Raw genomic sequence first — 24,690 nt, forward strand, 5'->3', positions numbered from 1 at the left:
GGAGTCCCGTTCAAATATGAAAATTTCTTTTCTTCTGAGAAGTCTGTTGGCGAAAGTTAACTCCTGTGTTATGCTGTTAGCGTTCGCTCTGAGTGGATTTCAAACTGGATATCAGTTCCAGGATATTTCTGCCTGGCGTGACGTAACCATTTGTACTCAACCACACCTCCAGTGTGTTGGCTGGTAGGTCAGTGTTTACGATGGTGTTGAGGACATGAAATTTGATCACGATCCACCACAGGTGCCGATGGGGCCACTATATTGATGTCTGTCTCTGGTGATTTTCCTTTTAACTGTCCCTCTGCTGAAGAATCTAGTCACAGTCACCCAAGTAATCTCCCAACAGACATGGGAATATCTAACGTCTGTCCCTCAGGAGAATCGCTTATAGCTCTTACTATGACGTGAGGGAGGTCAGGTTTGCTTTCCCGAGTGTATGTTCCCCACGCCAGACCTCGTCCAAGGCTTCACTAACCTAACCTAACACTCGGACACATTTGTATTGGCGAGTTCTTGTGGTACAGCTGCCCTGGTCACTGCTGGATGGTCCTGTGTTCTGTCGGAATTTAAACTGGTGCGCGTTATGTAAATAATTGTAAGAATGTTCTCTCTCTTATGTTGAATATCATATGATATTTTTTCCTGCTGCTTCAAGAGTTTAGGTACGTCTGTAGTTTATTGGCTGGAGAGGTGATTTACGTTCTTATGGAATGGTTTTGATCATTGAGTTCATAGATCTATGAGCGATTCGTCTTAATGACTGAACTGCTTTGTTTATGTTCTCTAAGGTTTTTCATCATTGATATGTGGTGGATAGGTAGGATGTTGATCTTAGTTTCTTGATAATTTCCACTGTTCAGGAAATTTTCTTGTATTGTTTTGCTTGAAGTAGATGGTGGGAATAGTTCTTTCTATTTGATCTACCACATCTACCAGGAATGCCCAGGCGGCCATTTTTGAATTTCTTGAGCTACGGTCAGATGGCCTTGACGGACAGGGCCTGGCTACCACTCGAGTGGCGCAGTTCAGTTATATTGTTATACGATTTTTAGACACAACAATATTTGTGTCGTTAGAGCAACGAGAACTGGGATAATCTTTGGATGACTGATGCAAACATTCACAAACATATGAACCTATTTGTCATACTTCCAGAGTTCCATAAAATGTTAGTAAAAGTCATACGATTGAGTCAAGACACTATAAAGGCATCAGTAAACAAGCAAGGGAAGTATTTGAATATGAAATATTCATGTCAAGGAATATCTACGTGTCCCTTGATTCATATCATCCGTGGGGAAAGATGTGAATATTCGCTAACACCATACGTTGAGTTATATCTAGATGTGTACCATAACCCAATCTAACCTAACATAGTTAAAGAAAACGAGAGAGAGAGAGAGAGAGAGAGAGAGAGAGAGAGAGAGAGAGAGAGAGAGAGAGAGAGAGAGAGAGAGAGAGAGAGAGAGAGGAGGGGGCAAACTTCAGGCCATGTATATAGGGAATGCTAAACTCTTTTCAGGTAAACCCAACATGCACTAAAAAAAACTCCACACACATATACATACTTCAGCCGTCTCTTCCATTTCAAAGTATCTTTTCCCCTATCCTACCACCTCTTATTTCTCTCCTCTAACCACACCTATTGGGGGAAAAAAAATTCCCTGTCGTCATGTGCGCCATATCGTGCGTGCGCCAGCGGTAATGTTCGCCAGCAGGTGTTCGTGGTCGTGAGTTTGACAGGTGGGTGGGGTGTGCGCTGGCTTTGTTTACAAAGTGTTAGTGCCATCTATTGAGGGGGTTAGGTAGTGACGTGCTGTCAGGTGTTCACTGATAATGTAATCAAATCACTGGGCATGTAGCGTGGCAGGTGTCATGTGTCACATGTCCAACATGGTCTCAGGGTCTTGTTTAAACAACAATAATATGGATTTGTACAAATTACTGGAACTGTCAGGTACAGACTCGGAGAATGAAGTCATTCACTTCGCTCCAATGCCAGACAACCCACCACCCCAAAGAAAGAAGAGATTGAAAAGGTAAAAGGAAATGTTTGCTTATATTTTGTAACAGCTCATTAAGGTAGTGCAGCAGTTGTTGGGTAAATGGGAAAGGTAATGGGATTCACTGTTTTACGTAGAATGATATTTGAATGTTTGTAGGATACTTGTTAATCTTCTGTATGGTTTCCTTTGTATTATCTTTTGTAATTTTTGGTAGTTTCAGTATAGTATAATGACGGTAACAATATTTGTGCAGACGAAGTCAGAACTTGGGAGGTAGGGGATAGTTGGGGTGGGAACGAAAGTCATGAATAATTAATTTAAATATGATCGTAGAGTATTTACAAATAATTTATGGTATGGAAGTTTTGTGACTTACATAATTTTATTAAGGTTTAGTGGTAGTGTTCAGATATTATGTTTTGTGAGTGTCTTATGAAGATTGAGCATATGGTCAACATGTTTTGGAAAATTTGAGATATTTTGGATCTTGATAACATTTCAGATTATTATTCTGTTTGTGTCATGAATTATGTATGTTTGGCAGTAAGAGAAATTTAAGAAATAGCAAAGCTTCATAAGCAAGGGAAAAAGAGGAATTTTAAAAGAACAGATGGTAAAAGTCTAGTTTAGCTCCGCATCTTTATTATCTCTGGCTATTGATGATTGTGTTTTGCAATGGCAATCTAGTGTTTAGAGACTATCATGATTGTTGTATGGCATTAATTTAAGCATTTTATTTACCTGAATGAAGATAAAGTAGTAGTAGTGAAGATTATGTATGTCAGGGAAAACGTGGGACTTATTGATACATTTGTGGGTAAGACACCTATCAAAAGTCAAGAGAATGAACAAAAACCTTACCTAAATTCACGTAGTGGCAGAAAGAATAAGAGAAATACACCAACCTTAAGTTCATGTTCTGTTGGGGATCACATGTCCATTCACTGACCCGTTTGTTTGTTGACATCTGGATCCATTTGCATGGTACTCAGTCGTGGGTTTGACTTGATATGTTTTGACTAGAATGTTTACCATTAAGATGTATTTAGTCAGTTAGGAGGTTAGGTAAGGTTTTTGTAGGTTTTGTTGAGTTTTTCAAGTTTATAGCTTACTTTTACATTAACCCAATGGCTTCTGCATAATATTAATTAACAGTAAACCAGAATGAGCATGAAATTAATTTTGTACATATTAACATGTTTTTATCTATTGATTGATTTTTTATTACAAAATTTTGACCTATACAAAACTATATATGGTATCATTTTGTTCATGAAACTTTCTTGCATAGGAGTAAATTATCCTGGTACTGAAATATTGTTGAGGCTTTGCATGTAGAAATTTTAGTGTAAGTTTTTTGATAAAAAATTTCTTATTTCCCTTTTTAAATCACTATATTTCAAATGGCTGTATACTTCCATATACAAAAATCTTTTTAAAAACAGGCAGACATTTAAGGCTATACTGAATGAAATGGGGATAGGGGAGGAAGAATACTTCCCACGTATTCCCTGCGTGTCGTAGAAGGCGATGAAAAGGGGAGGGAGCGGGGGGCTGGAAATCCTCCCCTCTCGTTTTTTTTTTAATTTTCCAAAAGAAGGAACAGAGAAGGGGGCCAGGTGAGGATATTCCCTCAAAGGCCTAGTCCTCTGTTCTTAACGCTACCTCACGAACGCAGGAAATGGCGAATAGTATGAAAGAAAAGAAGAAAGAATTTCTACAACTAAAGATGGGTTTTGAAAAATATATACTGATGCATACTCTCCTATTGGGTATTACACATTCATCACACATTTGATAGATTTTTTTGTGAAGAAAAAGTATTACATGAGAAGTACAGTATTTTTAAGGGTGTGGCTAACGGTGAGTAAACTTAGAAATACCATTATGTATGCATCATGGCTGTGGCACATACTGTAAAAGATTTTGAATAGCCTACCTTTACCTCAAGGTGAAATATAGTCATTAATACCCATAGTGGTATTCAATGCATCCTAGATTTTTTTTGATACACAAGTAGTTGTGTGCGATGTCAAGAAGGCTTGCATAAAACCTGTTCCCTTCCATTATGTAATAATTTCTGGAGCTGTGATACTTACAGAATGATAAATGTTAGTATTGAAGACCCTTGATAGTGGTAATGATATTTATTTTTGAAAAAAAACACTTCTAGAAATCCCACACCTGATAGTACTTGAGGCATTCTTCATATGCCAAATAGTGGAAAACCTTTAAAACAATGGAAGAAAAACCAATGATGGTATTCAAAGCACTAATTCTTTAATGAATTGAATATTATGCTGTAACATTATCCTAGAGGTGAGTGAAGTTGTGGGTTTAGAAGGTACCAGATTTTTTTACAGCATTTAACACACCCTCTTCTGCTCTCTCAACCACACTCTTTTTATTTCCACACATCTCTCTTACTCTTTCATTACTTACACGATCAAACCACCTCCCCTCACATATTGTCCTCAAACATTTCATTTCCAACACATCCACCCTCCTCTCTACAACCCTATCTATAGCCCATGCCTTGCAACCATATAACATTGTTGAAACTACTATTCCTGCAAACGTATCCATTTTTACTCCAAGATAACGTCCTCTCCTTCCACACATTCTTCATCACCCTCAGAACCTTCGCCCCCTCTCCGACTCTGTGACTCACTTCCACTTACATTGTTCCTTTGTTGTAAGTCCACTCCCAGTATCTAACACATTTCACTTCCTCCAATTTTTCTTCATTCAAACTTGTATCCCAGTTAACTTGTTCCTAAACCCTACTGAACCTAATAACCTTGCTCTTATTCACATTTACTCTCAACTTTCTCCTTTCACACACTTTTTCAAACTCAGTCACCAACTTCTGCAATTTCTCACAACAACTGACTCACTTCCCAAGCCCTCTCATCCCCAACAGACTGCATATTCGCCCTTCCCTTGCATTTACCTCCCTAACCACCCCATCTATGAACAAATTAAACAACCTTGGGGACATCACAAACACCTGCCACAGACCGACATTTACTTGGAACCAATCACTCTCCTGTCTTCCTACTCATACTCATGCCTTACATCTTTGGTAAAAACTTTTCACTGCTTCTAGCAATTTACCTCCCATGCCATATACTCTTAAGACCTCCCACAAAGCATTTCTATCATCTGTATCATATGCCTTCTCCAGATCCATAAATGCTACATACAAATCCATCTGTTTTTCTGAATGTGTATATATATGTGTAAATGAGTGGATGGGTCTTTCTGTATCTGTTTCCTGGCGATACCTCACTAACATCGGAAACAGCGATCAATCATAATGATAAAAAGATATTAATATATATATATATATATATATATATATATATATATATATATATATATATACATAGTCTACTGGTAACCTAATTTTGATTTGTATAGGAGATGGAGCAGGTCTTATTCACTTTTTTCCCCCTCTTCCTCACATGAAATTAGCTTTTCAGTTTCCAAATTCTTTTTTAATTCATTATTGCATTTAGCAAAGCAAACCAAGGTATGGCAGCTCTATAACTGTTGCATTGCTTATGCAATGGCCACAGAATTTTGTTTGTTCAAGGTGACATGATTTTGTGGGGTACTTAATGAGTTTACTTCCAAAAAAAATATTATTATACTCTCCCTCTCTTTTAGTTTGTGAAAATTGAAACACATCAATTGATGATTAATTGGTCTTATAAACAAGCTCAACTTCACTTTACTGAAAATTTGTATGAGTACAATATGATATATTTGTTGTGGTATTCTTGAATGATGTATTTATTTTAAAGTTATCAGGATTATATACTTTGCTATGTAGGAACATGGACCAGACTCTGACTTCTATTAGATTTGCAGATGAATGTATAATGTGAAATTTTGTATGTAAACTACACATACAGTCTTGGTCTCTTCATTATGTTACAGAAGAATGACAGAAAAGAAAGGGATTATTATTTATTGCTATGGACAGACTTGCAGAAAATGACTTAGATCTGTAAATGTTGCATTGTAGTCCTAACTTTTCATAAACCTTAATTTGTAATTAGAAAGTGTCTAATTTTGCTCATATGTTGGAATGAATTTATGATTGTGAATTCATAAAAAATCTGATGACTGTATTGTTTGTAACCTCTTTGACAGACGGGAACGTGATCTCCTCAGAGTGTCCCCAAGTCATGGTGATGAAGAAAGTGGACGATGGTGTTGTTGTATGAGTGTTGATGTGGGTGCGAATGGGTGTCACTCATTTATATCCAGTCCGGGTGAGGCTGTTCGATCTGCACTGTTATTGTTAGCACTTATGGGTCTGTCCCTTCTCACGTGGCTGGCTCTTCATCTTCAAGCTCGACTGGATGCAACACAAAATTCTATAACCACAGGTGAGTAGTGAAAAGATTGTGTGATCACTGACAGTGCTTTTACTTATGTGAATGATGAGAATGTTAGTGAGCTACAGTTGTACTTTGTGGTTCTACAGTACATTTTCATGCTAATATAGTAAACAAGGCAATGAAATGATAAACAGTAACAGTCTGATAAGCATTAATAGTACTGATGGTACTGTATAGATGGTACTGTACTGCAGTTCAGGTAAGTTTTTCTATTATTCTGAAATCTCTTTAACTGTAAGTTGCATGCATTGATTTATTTGCAAAAAATATACTGCATATTGTATTATGTCAAATGGATAATGCATGCTAAATCTCTGTAGAAAGAACTCTGAGGATGCCTCTCCTGGGGCTCCCACAGCATTCAGGAAGCTGGCCACATCCAGTGTGCAGGACTGCAGTTCAGGATGAGCGGTGGTATTGTGCGTGTGTCTTTGTGAGGTGAGCACAGGAGAAATGAGTAATTGATCAGTGTCTTCATTGTTGAAGATGCCTCTTGGACATGAAGGCTTTTGAGAGGTTTTGAACAGGTGTTCAGCTGAGTGATGAGTGGTGTCCAAAGTGATGATGAAAGAGGGATACTCATACGTCATTGGAGTGAGGTTTTAGATGTTTGTGTGTCTGGTTTTGTGAGTTCAATCTGGGTTAGAGCAGAGGCTACCAAGTGCATGATGGATTATTTCAGTGTTTACATGCTTTGTTAGTGTCCTGTATGCAGGGGGAGGAGGGGGGACCTGTAGGTATAGATTTTTGATGTAAAAGTAGGGTTAAGCTTTTTGTTTCTCCTTTACCCACACTTGTATGCATCAGTTCCTTAGATACCTTCCATTACCTGGTGCCAAGTGCCTCTCACCAAAAAATACAACCCCGTCCGATGCCACAACTGCACTCAGTGTTATCGCCACTGAACATTACTGTCATCTGTTAAAGACCACTTAGAAAGCTGGAAATGCAGCAGACACTTACACAGCAACTCCCAAAACTCCGTCACAAACCATCCGCCCCTCCAGCTCAGTTTCCTGACAGACAACATTACAGAACCCACACTGTCAGTGTTCACAAACAAACCATTATGCTACACGGAATCCCAACAAGATAATTTAACTTTTGGCAATTCTCTGTCAGTAGCATCATAGACAAACACGCAGACATACTCAACCAGCTCAGAAAACACAACATCCACGTAGCCCTCATCCAAGAAACCAGACTCACACTTAGATTTACTTTCCCACTTTTTTTAAAACTACACAGTTGTAATGAACAACAAATCAGGGTCAAGGAGGAGACTCATAACACTCTGCCAAATCATACCTACCTCCAACACCACTGACTCCAGAAAACAGATCACAGACAACGACAACACCCTAGAAACAACATCCATTAAAACAGCTTCATAGTTCCATATACAAGATAATCATCATCTACCCCCACCCCCCACCCCATATACTCCTGCCCGAGCTGCAGTAGTGATTTTGGTGTCTATCATAACAATTGGCTGAACACCTATACCCATGATGCTAGAGGTGAACTACTCATAAACCAAGTGCAACCTCTCAGTATCCCCAACCTGTGCATTAACAGCAGCCAACCTTGGCAGACATCACAATCTGCTCTCCATCACTAGACACAAGGGCCAACTGAAGCATGTTGCACGGACCATCCCCTTACCACATGCCCATCCTTATACCACACCATCTAACCACGCAGTTAACACGTGAACCAAACAACAACAACAACTACATAAATTACAGGAAAGTAGACTAGACTGCCGTCATAGGGCAGGGAAATACAGCTCCAAACATTCAGTCGATGATGTTTCATCGTTAGATCATGCAGTCATCCTTCTTCAGCTTCTCCAGTGAAGCCAACAAAGAGCACACACCACAAGGGCACACGCCTTATACAGCTGAGGAACTAGCTCAGGCATAACCACTCACCATCGTTAGAAGTCAGGGAACAAATCTAAATAACAGCATCACTAGCCTAACGTAACGTAACGTAACGTAACCTAACCAAACCTAACCTAATCTAATCGCTTAAAGACACATAAAACTGGCAATCCTTACTCAACACTGTGATTGACGAGACCCATAACAACCAACTGAAGCGCACGTTAAGGAAAATCCATTCGTTTTGCACCAGTCCAGTAGCCCCCCCCCCCCCCAAACACACACACACACACACACACACACACACACACACTTGTGAAGCTCTCTTGACTCATTCCTCATCCCAGTGAAATTTATTCTCCTTAAGAACACACAGACATACTCATGACACACTACTCAAATCATCCACAAACCAACCACACCTCAGAACAGCAAAGTCGTGAAAAACCTGCTTACAGTCCATCTGGAAACACTTGTCCACTCACCCTTCACTCCCGGTAATACAAACAGTACAAGGGGGAAAAACAACCGTAGAGATTCTTCTGCTACAGGTCCTGATAGCATATCGAACCTTCGCATAAAACGGTATAGCCTTTTGGAATCCTTTTTCTTACAGGTATCTTCAACTTCTCTTGGGTGCACAACAAAATCCCTAACATCTGGAAACGCCAACATTATATCAACTTCCAGGCCACACGGCCCCCTTCTTCCACCCCTTATATATCACTTTCGTCCTCAGTATCCAAGCTGTGTAAAAGAGCACCCACAACAGAATCAAACAAAACTTCCTCCTCTGGCCCACTTAGCATGGCTTCACACACAAACACTCTTACCACCACACTCCACACTGAGCTCACACAACATGCTCCACCACAACCCTGTTATGCACGGTACAAGTGGCAGTAGACATCAACAAAACATTTGACACTGACTCCAGACATCCTCAGATGATAAATACTTCAGATAATCCTACACAACAATGGTGAAAAGTGATTGGCCAACTTCATTGTCGGCCATGCCAGTCACGCACAATGGTTTCACCTATGCAACATTTAAACCGTAGAATGGAGTTCCCCCAGGAACATTGCTTTCTCCACCTGTTCAGTATCTTCCTACATGACCCCCCACTACCTCTGGCAAACATTCGTATGCACGTCTCACAATAACATCAGAATGTCGTGACACCACACTAGCAACATCTGACATGCAGTTCTGCGTTACACACTTGTAACAATAGCTCAACAAGATCAAATTGTCTATCTCCACATAAGTCTTCAGTCACTCTTTTAACCTTAAACAGAGAGAAATCCAGCCTCCTCACATTCTTCCGTCACCTCGATTGGACAGGCCCTCCCACTGAACAAAACGCCAACCATTCTAGGCATCACATACGACACATAACTTTCACGCCCCACACCAGTAACATCAACACAAAAGCAAACCAGACTGAATGTCCACGGAACACTAAATGGTACCATATTTGGACAAGGAAAAGAATCGCTCAACATCCTATACAAACAATTTATCGCTCCACTGTAAACGTGACTCACCAGTCAGGTCTTTCACCTTTTCTGAGGAAAATGTAAAAAAAAAAAAAGCTGCTAACCTTACAAAATAGTTCCCTCAGAACCAATGACTGGCTGCCTGGTAACCACACATCCTCCCAGCACAGTCCTACCTCATCATGTTCGGCAGTCAATTCCATGCAACCCCTCCCTCCAAACCACACTATAACTAAACCACAAATCCATGAAGTTGATATGAAAGACGTTCCCCTGCCCTACCCACCACCCTCAACAAATATGACACGGACAAAACAAGACACATTGAAATAACCTGACAAGCAGTGGACAAATGACCTCTCAACTCAGTCTTAAACTCCAGCACACACAACATACACCCATCAGAAACCACACTCCCTAGACAAACACGAGTCACGCTACCGCTTACACTCTGGAGGTCACTCATCACTCCATTGTTATAAACACCGTTTCAACGCATCCCAGTACCCACGCCCACGACGCAACCACCATGAAGAAGACACCGAACACATACTGCTCAGTTGCCATGCACTCTCTGCGCATGACGCACACACAGTGTCACAACACTTTATGACCTGTGGTACCAACCGGTAGATGTGGCCAGCTTCCTGAGTGCTGTAGCAGCTTCATAAGGCTAGAAGAGACTCCGGGGCAAGAACGGTAGGTGTATATATATATATATATATATATATATATATATATATATATATATATATATATATATATATATATATATATGTGTGTGTGTGTGTGTGTGTGTGTGTGTGTGTGTGTATGTGTGTGTGTGTGTGAAAATGTGTGTTGATGTAACTAAGATGTGTGGGTAAAGAAATTGGATGTTCTTGCTCCACGTGAAACTAAGCTCAGTGGTAAAGGGGAAGAATGGTGTGGAAATATCTTAAGAGTCATGGGTTGGTGAGGGGACAGGAGCTAAGGAAGGAGTAGGACTACAGAAGCAGTTGTGGGAGTGTGTGATAAAGCGTAAGGAAGTAAATTCAGGTTTTGATGCGGGTAAAAATGAGTTTATAGCGAGAGGCAGATGAATGTTAGTGCTTATGCACCTGGTCATGAGAAGGAAGACCATGAGAGGTAAGTGTTTTGGGAGCAGCTGAACGTCAGTAGCTTTGATGCACGGGACCGGGTATTAGTGATGGCTGATTTGAATGCAGAGGTGAGTGATGTGGCCGTTGAGGGTATAATTAGGGGGCATGGGGTATTCATTGAAATGAATGGAAATGGTGAACAGCTTTAGGGTTGTGTGCTGAAAAAGGACTGTTGGTTGAGAAGACTGAGTTTAAAAAGGGGTGACATACACAAGTATACGCATGAGAATGGGAAAGATGGTCAGCTGGCATTATTGGATTACATAGTAATTGATAGGCGTGTAGAAGAGAGAACTCTGGGTGTAAATAAGCTGAGAGGGGCCGCTGGTGGGCTGTCAGATCACTATCTTGTGGGGAGGAGGGTGAAGATTTGTAGAGGATTTCGGAAAATTGGAAACATTGTCGGGGAGAAGAGAGTGGTGAGAGTAAGTGAGCCAGGAAAATAGACTTGTGTGAAGGAATATCAAGAGAAATTTAATATAGAATGGCAGAAGGTGAGAGTAAATGAAGTAAGGGGATTGGTAAAGAGGTATTTAGGGAAGCAGTGATGGCATGTGCAAGAGATGCATGTGGCATGAGAAAAGTGGGATATGGGCTGATTAGAAAGGGTAGTGATTTAAGAATATACGGTATGGGAGGAAAGCTGCTAGAAGCGGTGAGAAGTTTTTATCAAGGGTGCAATGCATGTGTACGAGTAGGAAGAAAGGAGAGCGAATGGTTACAGGTGAAAGTTGGTCTGCGGCAGGGGTGTGTGATGTCACCACAGTTGTTTAATTTGTATTCGAATGGGGTGGTGAAGGAGGTAAATGAGAGTCTTGAAGAGAGGGGTGAGTGTGTACTCAGTAGGGGATGAGAGGGCTTAGGAAGTGAGTCAGTTGTTATTTGCTGATGGTACTACAGTGGTAGCGGATTTCGAGTGAGAAACTGCAGAGGTTGGTGACTGACTCAGTTTGGAAGGGTGTGAAAGATATTAAGAGTAAAGGTTATTAGGTGTAGCAGGGTTGTGGGACAGGTTAGTTTCGGGTGTGATTTTGAATGGAGAAAAATTAGAGGAAGCGGAAGTGAGTCATAGGGTGGATGAAGGGGCAAAGGTTCTGGGAGTGCTGAAGAATGTGTGGAAAGAGAGATGGTTATCTGGGAGGACAGAAATGGGTATGTTTGAAGATATAGTAGTCCAAACATTATTATATGGTATATGGATGCGAGCCATGGTTTGCTATAAATATGGCTGTATGGAGAAGGGTGGATGTGTTAGAAATGAAATGTTTGAGGACAATTTGTGATGTGAGGTTGTTTGATCGAGTAAGTAGTAATGAAAGGGTAAGAGAAATGTGTGATAATATAAGAGTATGATTGAGAAAGCTGAAGAGGGTGTGCTGAAATGGGTTGGATATATGGAGAGGAGTGACGAAAAGTTTACAAAGAGGATATATGTGTCAGAATTGGAGGGAATATGGAGAATGGGGAGACCAAACCGGATATGGACGAATGGAGTGAAAAAGATTGTAAGCGATCGGGGCCTGAATGTAGGAAAGTGAAAGGCGTTCACGGGATAGAGTGAAATTGAACACCGTGGTGTACCGGGGTCTACATGCTCTCAGTGGACTGAACCGGGCCATGTGAAGCGTTCGGGGTAAACCATGGAAAGGTCTTTGGGGCTTGGATGTGGATAGGGAGCTTTGGTTCGGTGCATTACACATGACAGCTAGAAAATGCATGTAAAGGAATGTGGCCTTTCTCCATCTGTTCCTGACACTCCCTCGCTAACGCGGAACTAGGCCATCCAGTATGAATAAGAAAATATACTGTACTCGTTCGCTGTTTCCTGAGGAAGTTGGTTGCCAGGAACACTTGATGAACGGCCTTATATGCTCACATCCACTCTTTAGGTGTCATGCGTAATGAAATGGAAATATTGTATGTTTCTGGACTGGATGCCAATAGGCCAAGTGTGGGCATGGTAGAAACACACGACAGCAGCTAGAGCCCAAGGAGTTGTACTTGGCAGCCACTAAGTGCTGGCTCACTGCATAATCATCAGAAACCCATTCCAAAACCCAAGTAGGGAGTAACGGTCATGTAGCTCCCTGGTCGGTTTGCCACATACTACTACACCTACCACTGGTGAAGACCAACGTCATTCTATGGTTTTCCTCGACCGCTTCATATGCCTAGCTCTAGCTTTTTGAGAGCATCTCGCCTCATCTCTCCCTCATCATTCCAATTTGCTTTATCCCATGCTTGCCTCACACTCTCCTGCATGTTTAGCCCCTGATAACTCATCTTCCACTTCATCCTCCCATCTGGACACATGTACTTATGTAAAGCTTGCCCCTGGAACAAATAGTACATCATTACAGGCACATGGATGAACTGCTTTAATTTTTGACGGACATTATATTTTCTTTCATTTGCAGGTATGAACTGCATTTCCTTGAATCCCGTTGTAGCGCTTCCTTCAAGGTAAGTGTAAAGTGTTAAATATTTTTTTTGCCGCCGCTCACATATTGTCACTGCTCCATACCACAGGTAAGTCTTGTGTTGACTGTTTCGTTTGAGCAAGTACGATACTTTATATACAACGTGTGGGTTCGAGTCCTTTCTGCTGGCTCGTGAGGCAGGAGCCCTCGGCCCGCATTCGAATCCAGTAGGAATGTGAAATTCATGTCCGAGAAGAAAAACGTGTCGTGGGTTAAATCCGGATCGTGTTTCACCATAATGGACTAGACTGATTTTATTTAATTTTTTCATTTGATTTGTTTCCTGATTCATATATATATCTTTTCCGAATCTTTTTATTGCCATACCTTGCCCCTAGGAAGCAAAATACGCCCGCAAAATTTCTTCTCCTCTGGGCCGCTCATATGGACGTGGGAGCAGAATTGGAGTGGCTATATTTTTTTTATTCTGCACTAAAGAAAATGAAAGTAAATCCAGATACTCGTATGTTTAGATTATATGAGAATTATGTACAAAGATGCGTAAGATTTTAGGATCTTTTTTTTTTCGAAGTAGTTGAGAAAACAAAGTTTAATTTGTGATGTTTGATTTCTTTTTAGACGAGCTAGAGAGAGTATATGCTACGAAACATGTGTAAATCCGATGTTACTATGGATTCGCATGTTCATAAAGTCGAGGCCGTGCCCACAAATTGTAGGTTCCCAGTGTGATGGCGATAGTATTGTTCAGAATCTTATCTGATAAGTCATGGTGAATTGGGGAGGCAACAGTAACATGCAGTAAAATTGGTTGTACAGCGAGGATCGGTCAAATCTTTCACTGTTGATATGTTCCGGAAGCTGTGTTAAAACTGTAATTCACATCAGGGGATAACCCGAGCTGGGATTTTGACGAGGTTTTGAAAATAATCTATGAATATTAAGCAAGGAAATAAACTCATGTATGTACGTAAGTTGTACCGAGACATAAATATTATAGTCGAACGAAGCAAAATTTTCTGCACGTGTGAGCCAGCTTAATCCCGCCGCCTTCCTTGGCTTGATGCTGTTGTGAAGACTTACTTACCTGTTGGTAATGGTGACTGTGAATATTAGTGACAACTGTGTTGGCATTAACGTGAGTTTTTTTTAGAACCATTTGTTGGCAGGAGTGACGTTGTGAATGGTTTTGAGAAGTGTTTGATGGTAATGGCCACGTAGAGAATATTTGGAGAATTTCACATTGTCAGTAGAGACGGTGAATATGTTGTGAATTATATGTTAGCAGTTGTAAGGTTGTAAATGATGTGAAAATATTTGTTGGCAGCAGTGAAAATAGAATTTGAAATCTATATGTTGGCAGTTTTGGACTGTAAATGTAGTAAGGACTATTTTGTTGGCAATAGGGAGGTTGTAAATATTGTGAGGACTATATGTTGGCAATAGTGAAGTTGAAATATTGTGAGGACTATACGTTGGCAATAGGGAGGTTATAAATATTGTGAGAACTATGCGTTGTTATGAATGAGGTTTTGAATAGTGTTGGAACCTGGCGAAATGTGGCTTGGCGTCGCTTGGCTTGCTCACAGACGACCGTTAATATGAAAGCTCCCGCCCAAGCTTCAAATAAACTCGCTAAGTAATCTTAAGTTGTGGGTTTGTCATGATGACACGTAATCAACCGCCCCCCCCCCCCCCCATTGTGGTTTACGAAGAACTTAGTGAAAATTGTGACATTTTGATAAGGCTTATGGTAACTGACACCCAGCCATCGTTCACTCTGTACACGGTTCTGACATGAACATAGTTGTTATATTTCTGACAATAGTGAGGATTGCTGGGTGGTGCAGCCTGTGCAGCTTTCAGTCATTTAATGGAATGGGTGCACACGACCTCTGTCAAAAAAGAAAAAAGAAAAAGGAAAAAAATCAGAGTGGCAATATAGGGATTTTAAAAGAACTTCTCCCGTATGATGTAGTGAGGAATTACAGCATTTTGGTGTCACTGTCAAAACCAAATATATATATATCAAAATGTTGATTGCTACGGAGTTGTGTCGCCTCTGTTGTTTAAAGTAAAAGAAACATTGGAAATTTGTCACCACTGGTTTAGTAGCGGCGGGGATTAGGGGGGTAGGGAGTGGGGGGAGGTTGTTGTTGTTGGGGGTTATGGCTTGTTTGTGAAAACCACAGCTTTTGCCTCGTCCAGGATTCTGTTGGAGTGGGGTGTGGGGGAAGGGGGAGGGGGGGATTGTGGGCGGTAGGACCGGCCACTCTGTGTTATTGCCGTGTGTCGGGGGGGGGGGAGGTTTAACCTCCCCCTCCCCATGCCCACTCTGCCTTCATATGTATGTTATTTTTTTTCCCCCATTCCCTAAGTGGCCATACGATGCCACTTGATTTGTCGACCCATTTGCTGCTGAGTCTACACTGGCACTGTGTACTGTGTGTGTGTGTGTGTGTGTTCTGCGCTTGTTACTGCTTCTCTCTCAGTACGAGTGTATGTTAATGAGACTACATGTGTGTGTGTGTGTGTGTATGTGTGTGTGTGTGTGTGACGCATGACTAATTTGTTTCACGCTAATTATTTAACAGTTATTATTAGCAATTACACCGCATTGAAATGGATCAGTGGTGGACATTTTCCACGCCATATGGGGGATCTGAACCTTTGCAGCGCCACCATTATCACAGCATCGGGGAAAATACTACATCCCCGCCTGTTTTATGGTGTTGACCGAGCCATAAACGCTGCATCTATATCTCCCTGGGTGTAGGGAGAATATAGAGCCAGGAGCCTGGGTGTAGGGAGAATTTAGAGCCAGGAGCCTGGGTGTAGGGAGAATATAGAGCCAGGAGCCTGGGTGGAGGGAGAATATAGAGCCAGGAGCCTGGGTGGAGGGAGAATATAGAGCCAGGAACCTGGGTGTAGGGAAAATATAGAGCCAGGAGCCTGGGTGTTGGGAGACTACAGAGCGAGGAGCCTGGGTGTAGGGAGAATATAGAGCCAGGAGTCTGGGTGTAGGGAGAATATAGAGCTAGGAGCCTTGATAAAGGGAGAATATAGAGCCAGGGGCCTGGTTGTAGGTAGAATATAGAGCCAGAAGCCTGGGTGTAGGGAGAATATAGAGTCAGGAGCCTGGGTGTAGGGAGAATATAGAGCGAGGAGCCTGAGTGTAGGGAGAATATAAAGCCAGGAATCTGGGTGTAGGGAGAATATAGAGCCAGGAGCCTGGGTGTAGGGAGAATATAGAGCCAGGAGCCTGGGTGTAGGGAAAATATAGAGCCAGGAGCCTGGATGTAGGGAAAATATTTAGCCAGGAGCTTGGATTTAGGATGAGTATAGAGCCAAGAGCCTAGGTGTAGAGAGTATAGACCTAGGAGGCTGAGTGTAGGGAGGATATAGAACTTGGAGCCTGGGTGTAGAGTGAGTATAGAGCCTGGAAGCTGGGTGTAGGGAGGGTATGGGGGTATGGAGCCTGTAGGTATGGCTAGAAGCCTGGGATGTGTAGGTGTAGCCAGGAACATAGAATATGTAGGTATGGCCAGGAGCCGCCTGGGGTGTGTAGGTGTAGCCAGGAACATAGAATATGTAGGTATGGCCAGGAGCCGCCTGGGGTGTGTAGGTGTGGCCAGGAGCCGCCTGGGATGTGTAGGTGTAGCCAGGAACATAGAATATGTAGGTATGGCCAGGAGCCGCCTGAGGTGTGTAGGTGTGGCCAGGAGCCGCCTGGGATGTGTAGGTGTAGCCAGGAACATAGAATATGTAGGTATGGCCAGGAGCCGCCTGGGATGTGTTGGTGTAGCCAGGAACATAGAATATGTAGGTATGGCCAGGAGCCGCCTGGGGTGTGTAGGTGTGGCCAGGAGCAGCCTAGGGTGTGTAGGTGTGTCCAGGGGCAGCCTAGGTGAACCAGTCATGGGTCCTGCCTACCCCAGCCAGTGTGCGATTATTGCTACCGTCTCCGACCAGGTGGCTGGTCGCTCATATTATCTGGTAACCAAACGTTGGAGTTTGTTGGTTAAATATTTGGGTTGTGCTGTGATGTGTACATATATAGTGTTCGAGAACAATCCAGCTGTAGAGGTATTTCGACGTGAGTATATATGTATTAAAGACATATAATCTGTTTGTATAATCGACTTTTTCCCTTGATATTGATAACTGTTGTGATACATAAGGTGGGTTTACAATCAGTTTGATGCGAGGTAGTGCATTTCAGCAACTAGCATTGTCTGGCGTGATTCCATTCCTAACGTGGTTATTAAACCATGTAAATATTTCTTAATGCATGGGAAGTGCTTGTGGGGAACGTGCGGGATGTATGTTAGGAGGAGGGCGTAACGGTGAGCTGGGCGAGGCTTGTAACTCAGCGCACATTTTAGCTGTTGGACATTACTGTATGTGGGATGATGGCAGTCAGGCGAGGCGAGGCTCCGGGCCATGTTGTGTGACCTCTACTTGTGTGCAGGAAAGGGTTTTGGTCCAGCTGTATATGATGTAAGAATCCCATGTTGTTATTATTATTATCATTAGTATTTATAATAATAATAATAATAATAATAATAATGATAATAATAATAATAATAATAATAATAATAATAATAATAATAATAATATCATTATCATTATTATTATTATTATTATTGATAATAATAATAATAATAATAATAATAATAATAATAATAATATTATTATTATTATTATTATTATTATTATTATCTGAATATGGAGGGCGATGTTTCTTGGGATTCATCGGTGAATCCACTTTAGAAGTTTGTAACTTTGCGGAGCTTGTGCTGTGAATTACAACGGCCGGGTGGACTGTATACATGAAGCACTGAGGAATATTATATTATCTTGTTTTAGTTTACCTTCTCCCACTTGTTATGGTACAAATTGACGACGTCATACACTCGCCATCGAAATGCGAACGTATTGTGAAGTTGATTTATTCGATGTTTTTGCTCCAAATTGATAATAATGCTTAACAATTTTCGCCGTGCCGAAGTTAGAATTAACGAATGGTGTCACTGAGGGTGTACAAGTCCTGATGTAGTTTATTATGATTGCTGTATGTCGCATTCTTCAAGATTTCCATAAGCAGTACCATGTGTGCGGTATGGCCATACCGTCTGCCTTCATAAAGATGTATTTACAATACTTAACCATTTTTTTTCCGAGTTATGTGTTCTCTTCGTAGGTTATTCGCCTCTGCCACTTTTATTTCTTGTCTCTTGATGAACCAGAAGGAAGGACCCATGTCCATACTCTAGTCAGGCCGCTTCACTGGGTCTCATTCACTCACTCACTCACTCGTATTCACAAGGACTTCCAGCGTCCAGTCATTCATATGTTCTCACCTGCAAGTCTCCACACACCTTCAGACCTCCCGCTTCCCTCAAGAAGTCTCCACACACCTTCAGACCTCCCGCTTCCCTCATGGCTGGCTAACCCTCACGCTTAAAATGCCTTAAACACTTGAACAGATTTAACTTTTTCCAAAATGATGTTGAACTTGAAAGACACCGTTTCAAAACCTATTGAGTACGAAGGAATGGCTCATGAGCACGACGGCACAGCCCTTGAGCACGACGGCACGACCCTTAAGCACGGCGTTACGACCCTTGAGCACGACGCCACGGCCCTTGAGTACGACGGCCCAGCTCTTGAGTACGATGGTGTGAGTTGAGAACAGTGGCGCACGGCAGGAGAGAGCACAACGGTACGGTTCGTGATCTCCGAGATACGGTTCCTGAGTACGACGCGAAGGTACGATCCTAGGCTGTGATATTGGCCTGGCCTGATTGAAGACAAGGGTCGTACCGTCGTGCTCAAGGGTCGTGCCGTCGCGCTCAAGGGTCGTACCGTCGTGCTCAAGGGTCGTAACGCCGTGCTCAATGATCATAACGTCGTACTTAAGGTTCGTGCCGTCGTGCTCAAGGGTCGCTCCGCCGTGCTCAAGGGTCGTACCGTCGTGCTTAACAACCATAGTGTTTCAGAAATTGCTGTAAATGTGACCCATTGATTATGTGAAATGATTTATTTATATAAGTTTCTGTCAGCTGTAATTATGCTCACGGAGACAAGGTGGTCTCCAGCCATAGAAAACGGCGTGTTGCATACTCGTAGTTGTTAGCCTTGCCGTACTGGCTCTGTCAGTTCCCAGGACGACGGGAAAAAGTTGCCAGTCAGGTTGGCTGGTTGGCTACAGGGATCAAGCCACCTGAGATGGCTCACAGTTGTCCCTCTCTCTTCCTCTTTTTATATATATATATATACTTCTCTCTTCCTCTTCGTCCTTCTTCACCCGTTCTTTTACTTTTTCTCTTCTTTCACCTTTATATTTTTTTCCCGTTTTCTGTTCCTCCTACGGCCCGTCCTTGCCAGGAGGAGTTGCCTAGCGACAACAGCGACAACAAAAAAAAGGGGGTCGCCTTGGGGCACGCCAGCCAGCCAGCCAGCCAGCTTAGGTTTCACGCACGCGCACACCTGGGTTACGCAACCGTCATGGCTACCACGAAATGGATCCAGGATTGATCATAATAGCCGACTCTCGAGCACCAACGAATGCAGTTTACGTCGTTTTGATTTGCGAATTTCATCAAGCTGGTTTGCCCTGAGCCCGTTATAAGGTTTTAAACGACTGATATTATAATGTATTTTAGCGGTAATTATTTAAGATTATTTGGATATAGATCATTGGTTTTGCAGGGGGGGTACCTGGCCACAGCAGTTTGGGGAAACTGGTGCAGTGGTTGACCTTCGCTGGGAGATACTGTAAGATGGACCGTGGGATGACTTGAAGTTGATTTGAAGGTTGATTGTTGGGGGGCCAGTGGTGTGTCCCGTGCGCTGTACACGGGATCACTGGGTAAGAGGGGGAAGAATTAGCGACATCTTGATCTGTACGCACAACGTCAAGAGCGAACCTAGCTTAACTCATCCAAACCGGTCTAAGCTAACCTAGCTCGTACTAAGCTAAGCTGTAAGTAAACTTTAACCTAGCTCTTACCAAACTTAGCATAAGTAAACTTTAACTTAGCTCTTACCAAACTTAGCTGCAAGTAAACTTTAATCCTAGTACCAAACTAAACTGTGAGTAAACTTTAACCGAGTAAATTTGAAGCACACAACAAACTAAGCTGTAAACAGCGTAGCCTATTTGCCGGATTTATGGAGTACAGTCCCGCCTGGCTGGCTGAATGGAACAATAACCTCATTGTGAGGTGTTTAGGTCGTAAGTATCACAGTGAGGACCATTGATGGCTGCTCTAGTGTGTTGATGGCTGATGGTAATGAATTTATGAAATAAGCTAATATCTTGTTTATACCCGTCACTAATGGAGGCAACAAACTTTTTTTTTTTTTTTTTGATTCATTTGGCTTTGTTTAGCAATATCAAGGGGATGTGTTTAGTGCCGTCAGCCACCATGTATAGAAATAAACCCATTTCTGTTTTTCCTCTGCGTTTGATGGGGTGTTTTGAGCCGACATGTATTGAGGTTAGTTAGTTCCTTTATTTTCGGGCTGTAGGGTTGGGTTTTGTGGTTAGTGGCTCGTGGTTAATTGGTTTGTGATCAGGGCTTTGTTAGTGATGGCTGTATGGTTAGGGTTCTGCAGTTAAGGTGACATTTATCTTGTGTGGGACAAAATTGGTGGTGGAGGAAGCAGATTTGGCAATCCAGGGGACCAGATGGTCTGCGGTAAGGGTCAGACGGCTTACAAAGGAGCCAAAGGGATGGAATTAGAAACAAATTTGGTGGTGGCATAATTGATGGTACAGGAACTCAAATTGGTATTATTAGGGGCATAATAGGTTTTGTAGGAAGAATTAGTACTAGGATGAGAATTGGTAATGGGGATAAAATGGGTTGTGTTAGAGGATAAATTGGTAATACAGAGGGACTCTGATTGATGATTTAAAGTAATAGGACGGTTTTGGAGGTTTTGGAGAGGGCTGAGGTGATCTTGTAGTAATAGACCCTTTGGTAAAATTGGTCGTTTCAGGGAGAGCTGTTCGTTGGTGGTAATAGGGGCAAAATTGGTTGTTAGGGAGGAAAATTGGGATTATTTGAAGCGTAATTGGTAGCGTAGAGAGTAAGACTCCTTGAGGCACAGTTGTTCTTATGGAAGATAAATTTGGTAATGCCGGAAGGAAAAAACTTGAAATCTTAAAGATGAAATTGGTTATGCACCGAGAAAAATTGGTATTATATTTGACTTGCCTGATGATGTAGGGAATAAGAATTGATCAGATTTGGGATCAGACTGTATAGGAGACCTGATTTTCACTAAGAACAAAATTGGCGGCATTAAGAAACTATTTTTAGGAGGCAGAATTGGTTTTGGAGAAAATTGGTAAAACAAGAGCCAAAATTAGTGGTATTAGAGACAAAAATGGGTTGAATAGGAAGCAAAATTGGTATAACAGGGAGCATAAAAGGTTATATTAGTGACAGAATGGGTTATGTAATAGGTGAAATTGGTACGAAGAATCAATATTGGTCGTGGACGGGAAGTGATGGGTTGCTTAGGAGGCGAAATTTGTGTCATAAGAGGTAAGATTGGTTGTAAATGGTGGAGCATTGATTGGAGATTGTCAATTCTCTGCGTGAAGCGAGAGACAATGGAATGAAAATTACAAATTAAATGTTATTAAGGTTATGGACGGGAAGGAAGACTGTTGTATCGAGCTTCATGTGTGCAGGATTTAATGTCCTCGTCCTAAGTAATTTTTTTTCGCAAAAAAAAAAAACCCATGTGGTCTGCATTTTGTTAGAGTATATATATATATATATATATATATATATATATATATATATATATATATATATACTTATATAACCAGACCAAATTGGAGGTGGAAAGATGGAGTGAAAAAGATATTGAGTGATCGGGGCCTGAACATGCAGGAGGGTGAATGGCGTGCAAGGAATAGAGTGAATTGGAACGAGGTGGTATACCGGGGTCGACGTGCTGTCAATGGATTGAACCAGGGCATGTGAAGCGTCTGGGGTAAACCATGGAAAGTTCTGTGGGGCCTGGATGTGGAAAGGGAGCTGTGGTTTCGGTTCATTACACATGACAGCTAGAGACTGAGTGTGGACGAATGTGGCCTTAAAAAAAAACCATGTGGTCTGCATATCATATTATTGACCAATCTTATAGGGGAGGATGAACAGCTGGGTTGACTGTGGACTGACTGCCAAAACTAGGATTCGAACCTATGTGCTCGATCCCTGGCTGCCCATGTGTTGCGTTGTACTCAGTAACGCTAACCACAATACCGTAGAGGTCCATGTATTAAAATCTAAACCTTAAAGAGAAAAAAAATAATTCATTAAAATTGTAATCAAAATAACGTCTGAGAAAATGTCCCAAAATAATTTTCTTGTACTTTTATTCTTTAAAAGTTTTTCAGTTTTTTACTATGAAGTTACCACTGTCGGGTACTGTTGACATTTTTTAAAATTCCTTATGCAAATCAACCTTTTTGCAGAAAGAGAGAGAGAGAGAGAGAGAGAGAGAGAGAGAGAGAGAGAGAGAGAGAGAGAGAGAGAGAGAGAGAGAGTCGTCTGAAAAATGGTGTGGGTGAAATCGTGTGAAAGTGGTCAGACATTTGACCGTTCCGTCCAGCGCAGGGAGCGTGTAGGGGGAACATACATCCCCGCCAACCCATAACTGTTTGACTGCGCAGCGCACAGGGGCGGGTGGACGGTCATGTCTCGTGATGTTATCAGGCAGGACTGGTCAGCTGAGGATGGGGGGGTAGGTGGGTAGCCACAGACATCCTGATCGAGGTGGAATACAGCGTGTATGATGTATCATTACTGGGGGAGAATGTAACGTTATTGGGGAAATTTGTATCGTGGGTGGGGGAAGATGTGTCATTGGTGAGGGGAAAATGTGCCTTTGGTGGGGAAATTTTGTCATTGGTGGATATATATATATATATATATATATATATATATATATATATATATATATATATATATATATATATATATGTATATATATATATTATCCCTGGGGATAGGGGAGAAAGAATACTTCTCACGTATTCCCTGCGTGTCGTAGAAGGCGACTAAAAGGGAAGGGAGCGGGGGGGCTGGAAATCCTCCCCTCTCAATTTTTTTAATTTTCCAAAAGAAGGAACAGAGAAGGGGGCCAGGTGAGGATATTCCCTCAATGGCCCAGCTCTCTGTTCTTAACGCTACCTCGCTAACGCGGGAAATGGCGAATAGTTTGAAAAAAAAAAATATATATATATATTGTGGGGAAAGTCTTACCATTAGTGGGGAAAATTGTACAGTTGATGTGGGGGGGGGGGGGTTAAATGTTACCATTGGTCTGGAAAACTTGTATCTTTAGTGAGGAAAATTTGAACATTTTCAGAAAGACCGCGGGGGAGAAAATTCTCCTGCTTGGTGGGGAAAAATTGCCATTCAAGGCTGAAGAAAACATTCATTATTTCCACAGTTGTGTGACTCGGCTTACTGAGGAGGCGGGGTATGTACGCCAGTTAGTTACTGCTGACAGCAACAGTTTTATGGACTGTGATGGCTCATGATTATGATGATAGAAAATGAAAGACGTGCATAAATTGATCATAAACCCATGAGCCAGTTTACGGTAGACTGGTTAATACTATATTACTCCTGATGTCCTTAATGTCACATTGTACTTAAGACAGATGATAAAAGGCAGTTGAGGATAATGTTATAATTACTGTGTGTGTGTGTGTGTGTGTGTGTGTGTGTGTGAAAGTTAAGAATTATGTTTAAAGGTAATTTTAGTGTTATTTTCGTATTTTATTAGAATTGCTGACTCGGTCTGTCACAATAATGTTAATAAAAAAATGTAGCCTTCTCTTGCCGCTTAATACAGCCCTGATAACGCTTACTACAGTCCAGTAGGGAACATGATAAGAGCCCAGTAGAGAACGTGATAGCCTTATAGAGAACGTGGTAAGAGCCCTATAGAGAACGTGGTCAGCGATGATTCAGCGTTGATGGCATACCTCGAAGTGCTGTATATCAAGGTCGTATTATAGCGTAAAGGGGAGGTGGGACTTGGCTGGGTTTCAGCTACCGGGATACCAGTCACCCGTATGGCCTACCCTTGCTGCATGATTCGTATAATTGAGGCATTAATGAAGACTAACTTAATTACATTTTTCTCTCGGCGCGAATGATATATTTTTGAAATGTTTTTGATATATTTTTGAATTTCGTCTCATGCTCATGATTGGCCCAGCTTTCTCATTTACTTATTTGTTTCTCATTTTGATGTAGCAAAGTA

The 24,690-nt window shown here is 41.7% G+C and overlaps 1 protein-coding gene across 1 annotated transcript in view; it reads left to right on the plus strand.

Moving 5' to 3' along the window:
• Positions 1-1,781: 1,781 nt before the first annotated feature.
• The window catches only part of LOC139746169 (uncharacterized), a 339,213-nt gene continuing 316,304 nt past the window's right edge, over positions 1,782-24,690 (plus strand). The window contains exons 1-2 of the mRNA XM_071657053.1: positions 1,782-2,039; positions 6,168-6,406. Of these exons, the coding sequence (XP_071513154.1) occupies positions 1,876-2,039; positions 6,168-6,406 (403 nt within the window). The 5' untranslated portion in view covers positions 1,782-1,875. The remainder of the gene's footprint in view (positions 2,040-6,167; positions 6,407-24,690) is intronic.

The sequence above is a fragment of the Panulirus ornatus genome, chromosome 4, assembly GCF_036320965.1.
Source record: "Panulirus ornatus isolate Po-2019 chromosome 4, ASM3632096v1, whole genome shotgun sequence".
Lineage (NCBI taxonomy): Eukaryota > Metazoa > Arthropoda > Malacostraca > Decapoda > Palinuridae > Panulirus > Panulirus ornatus.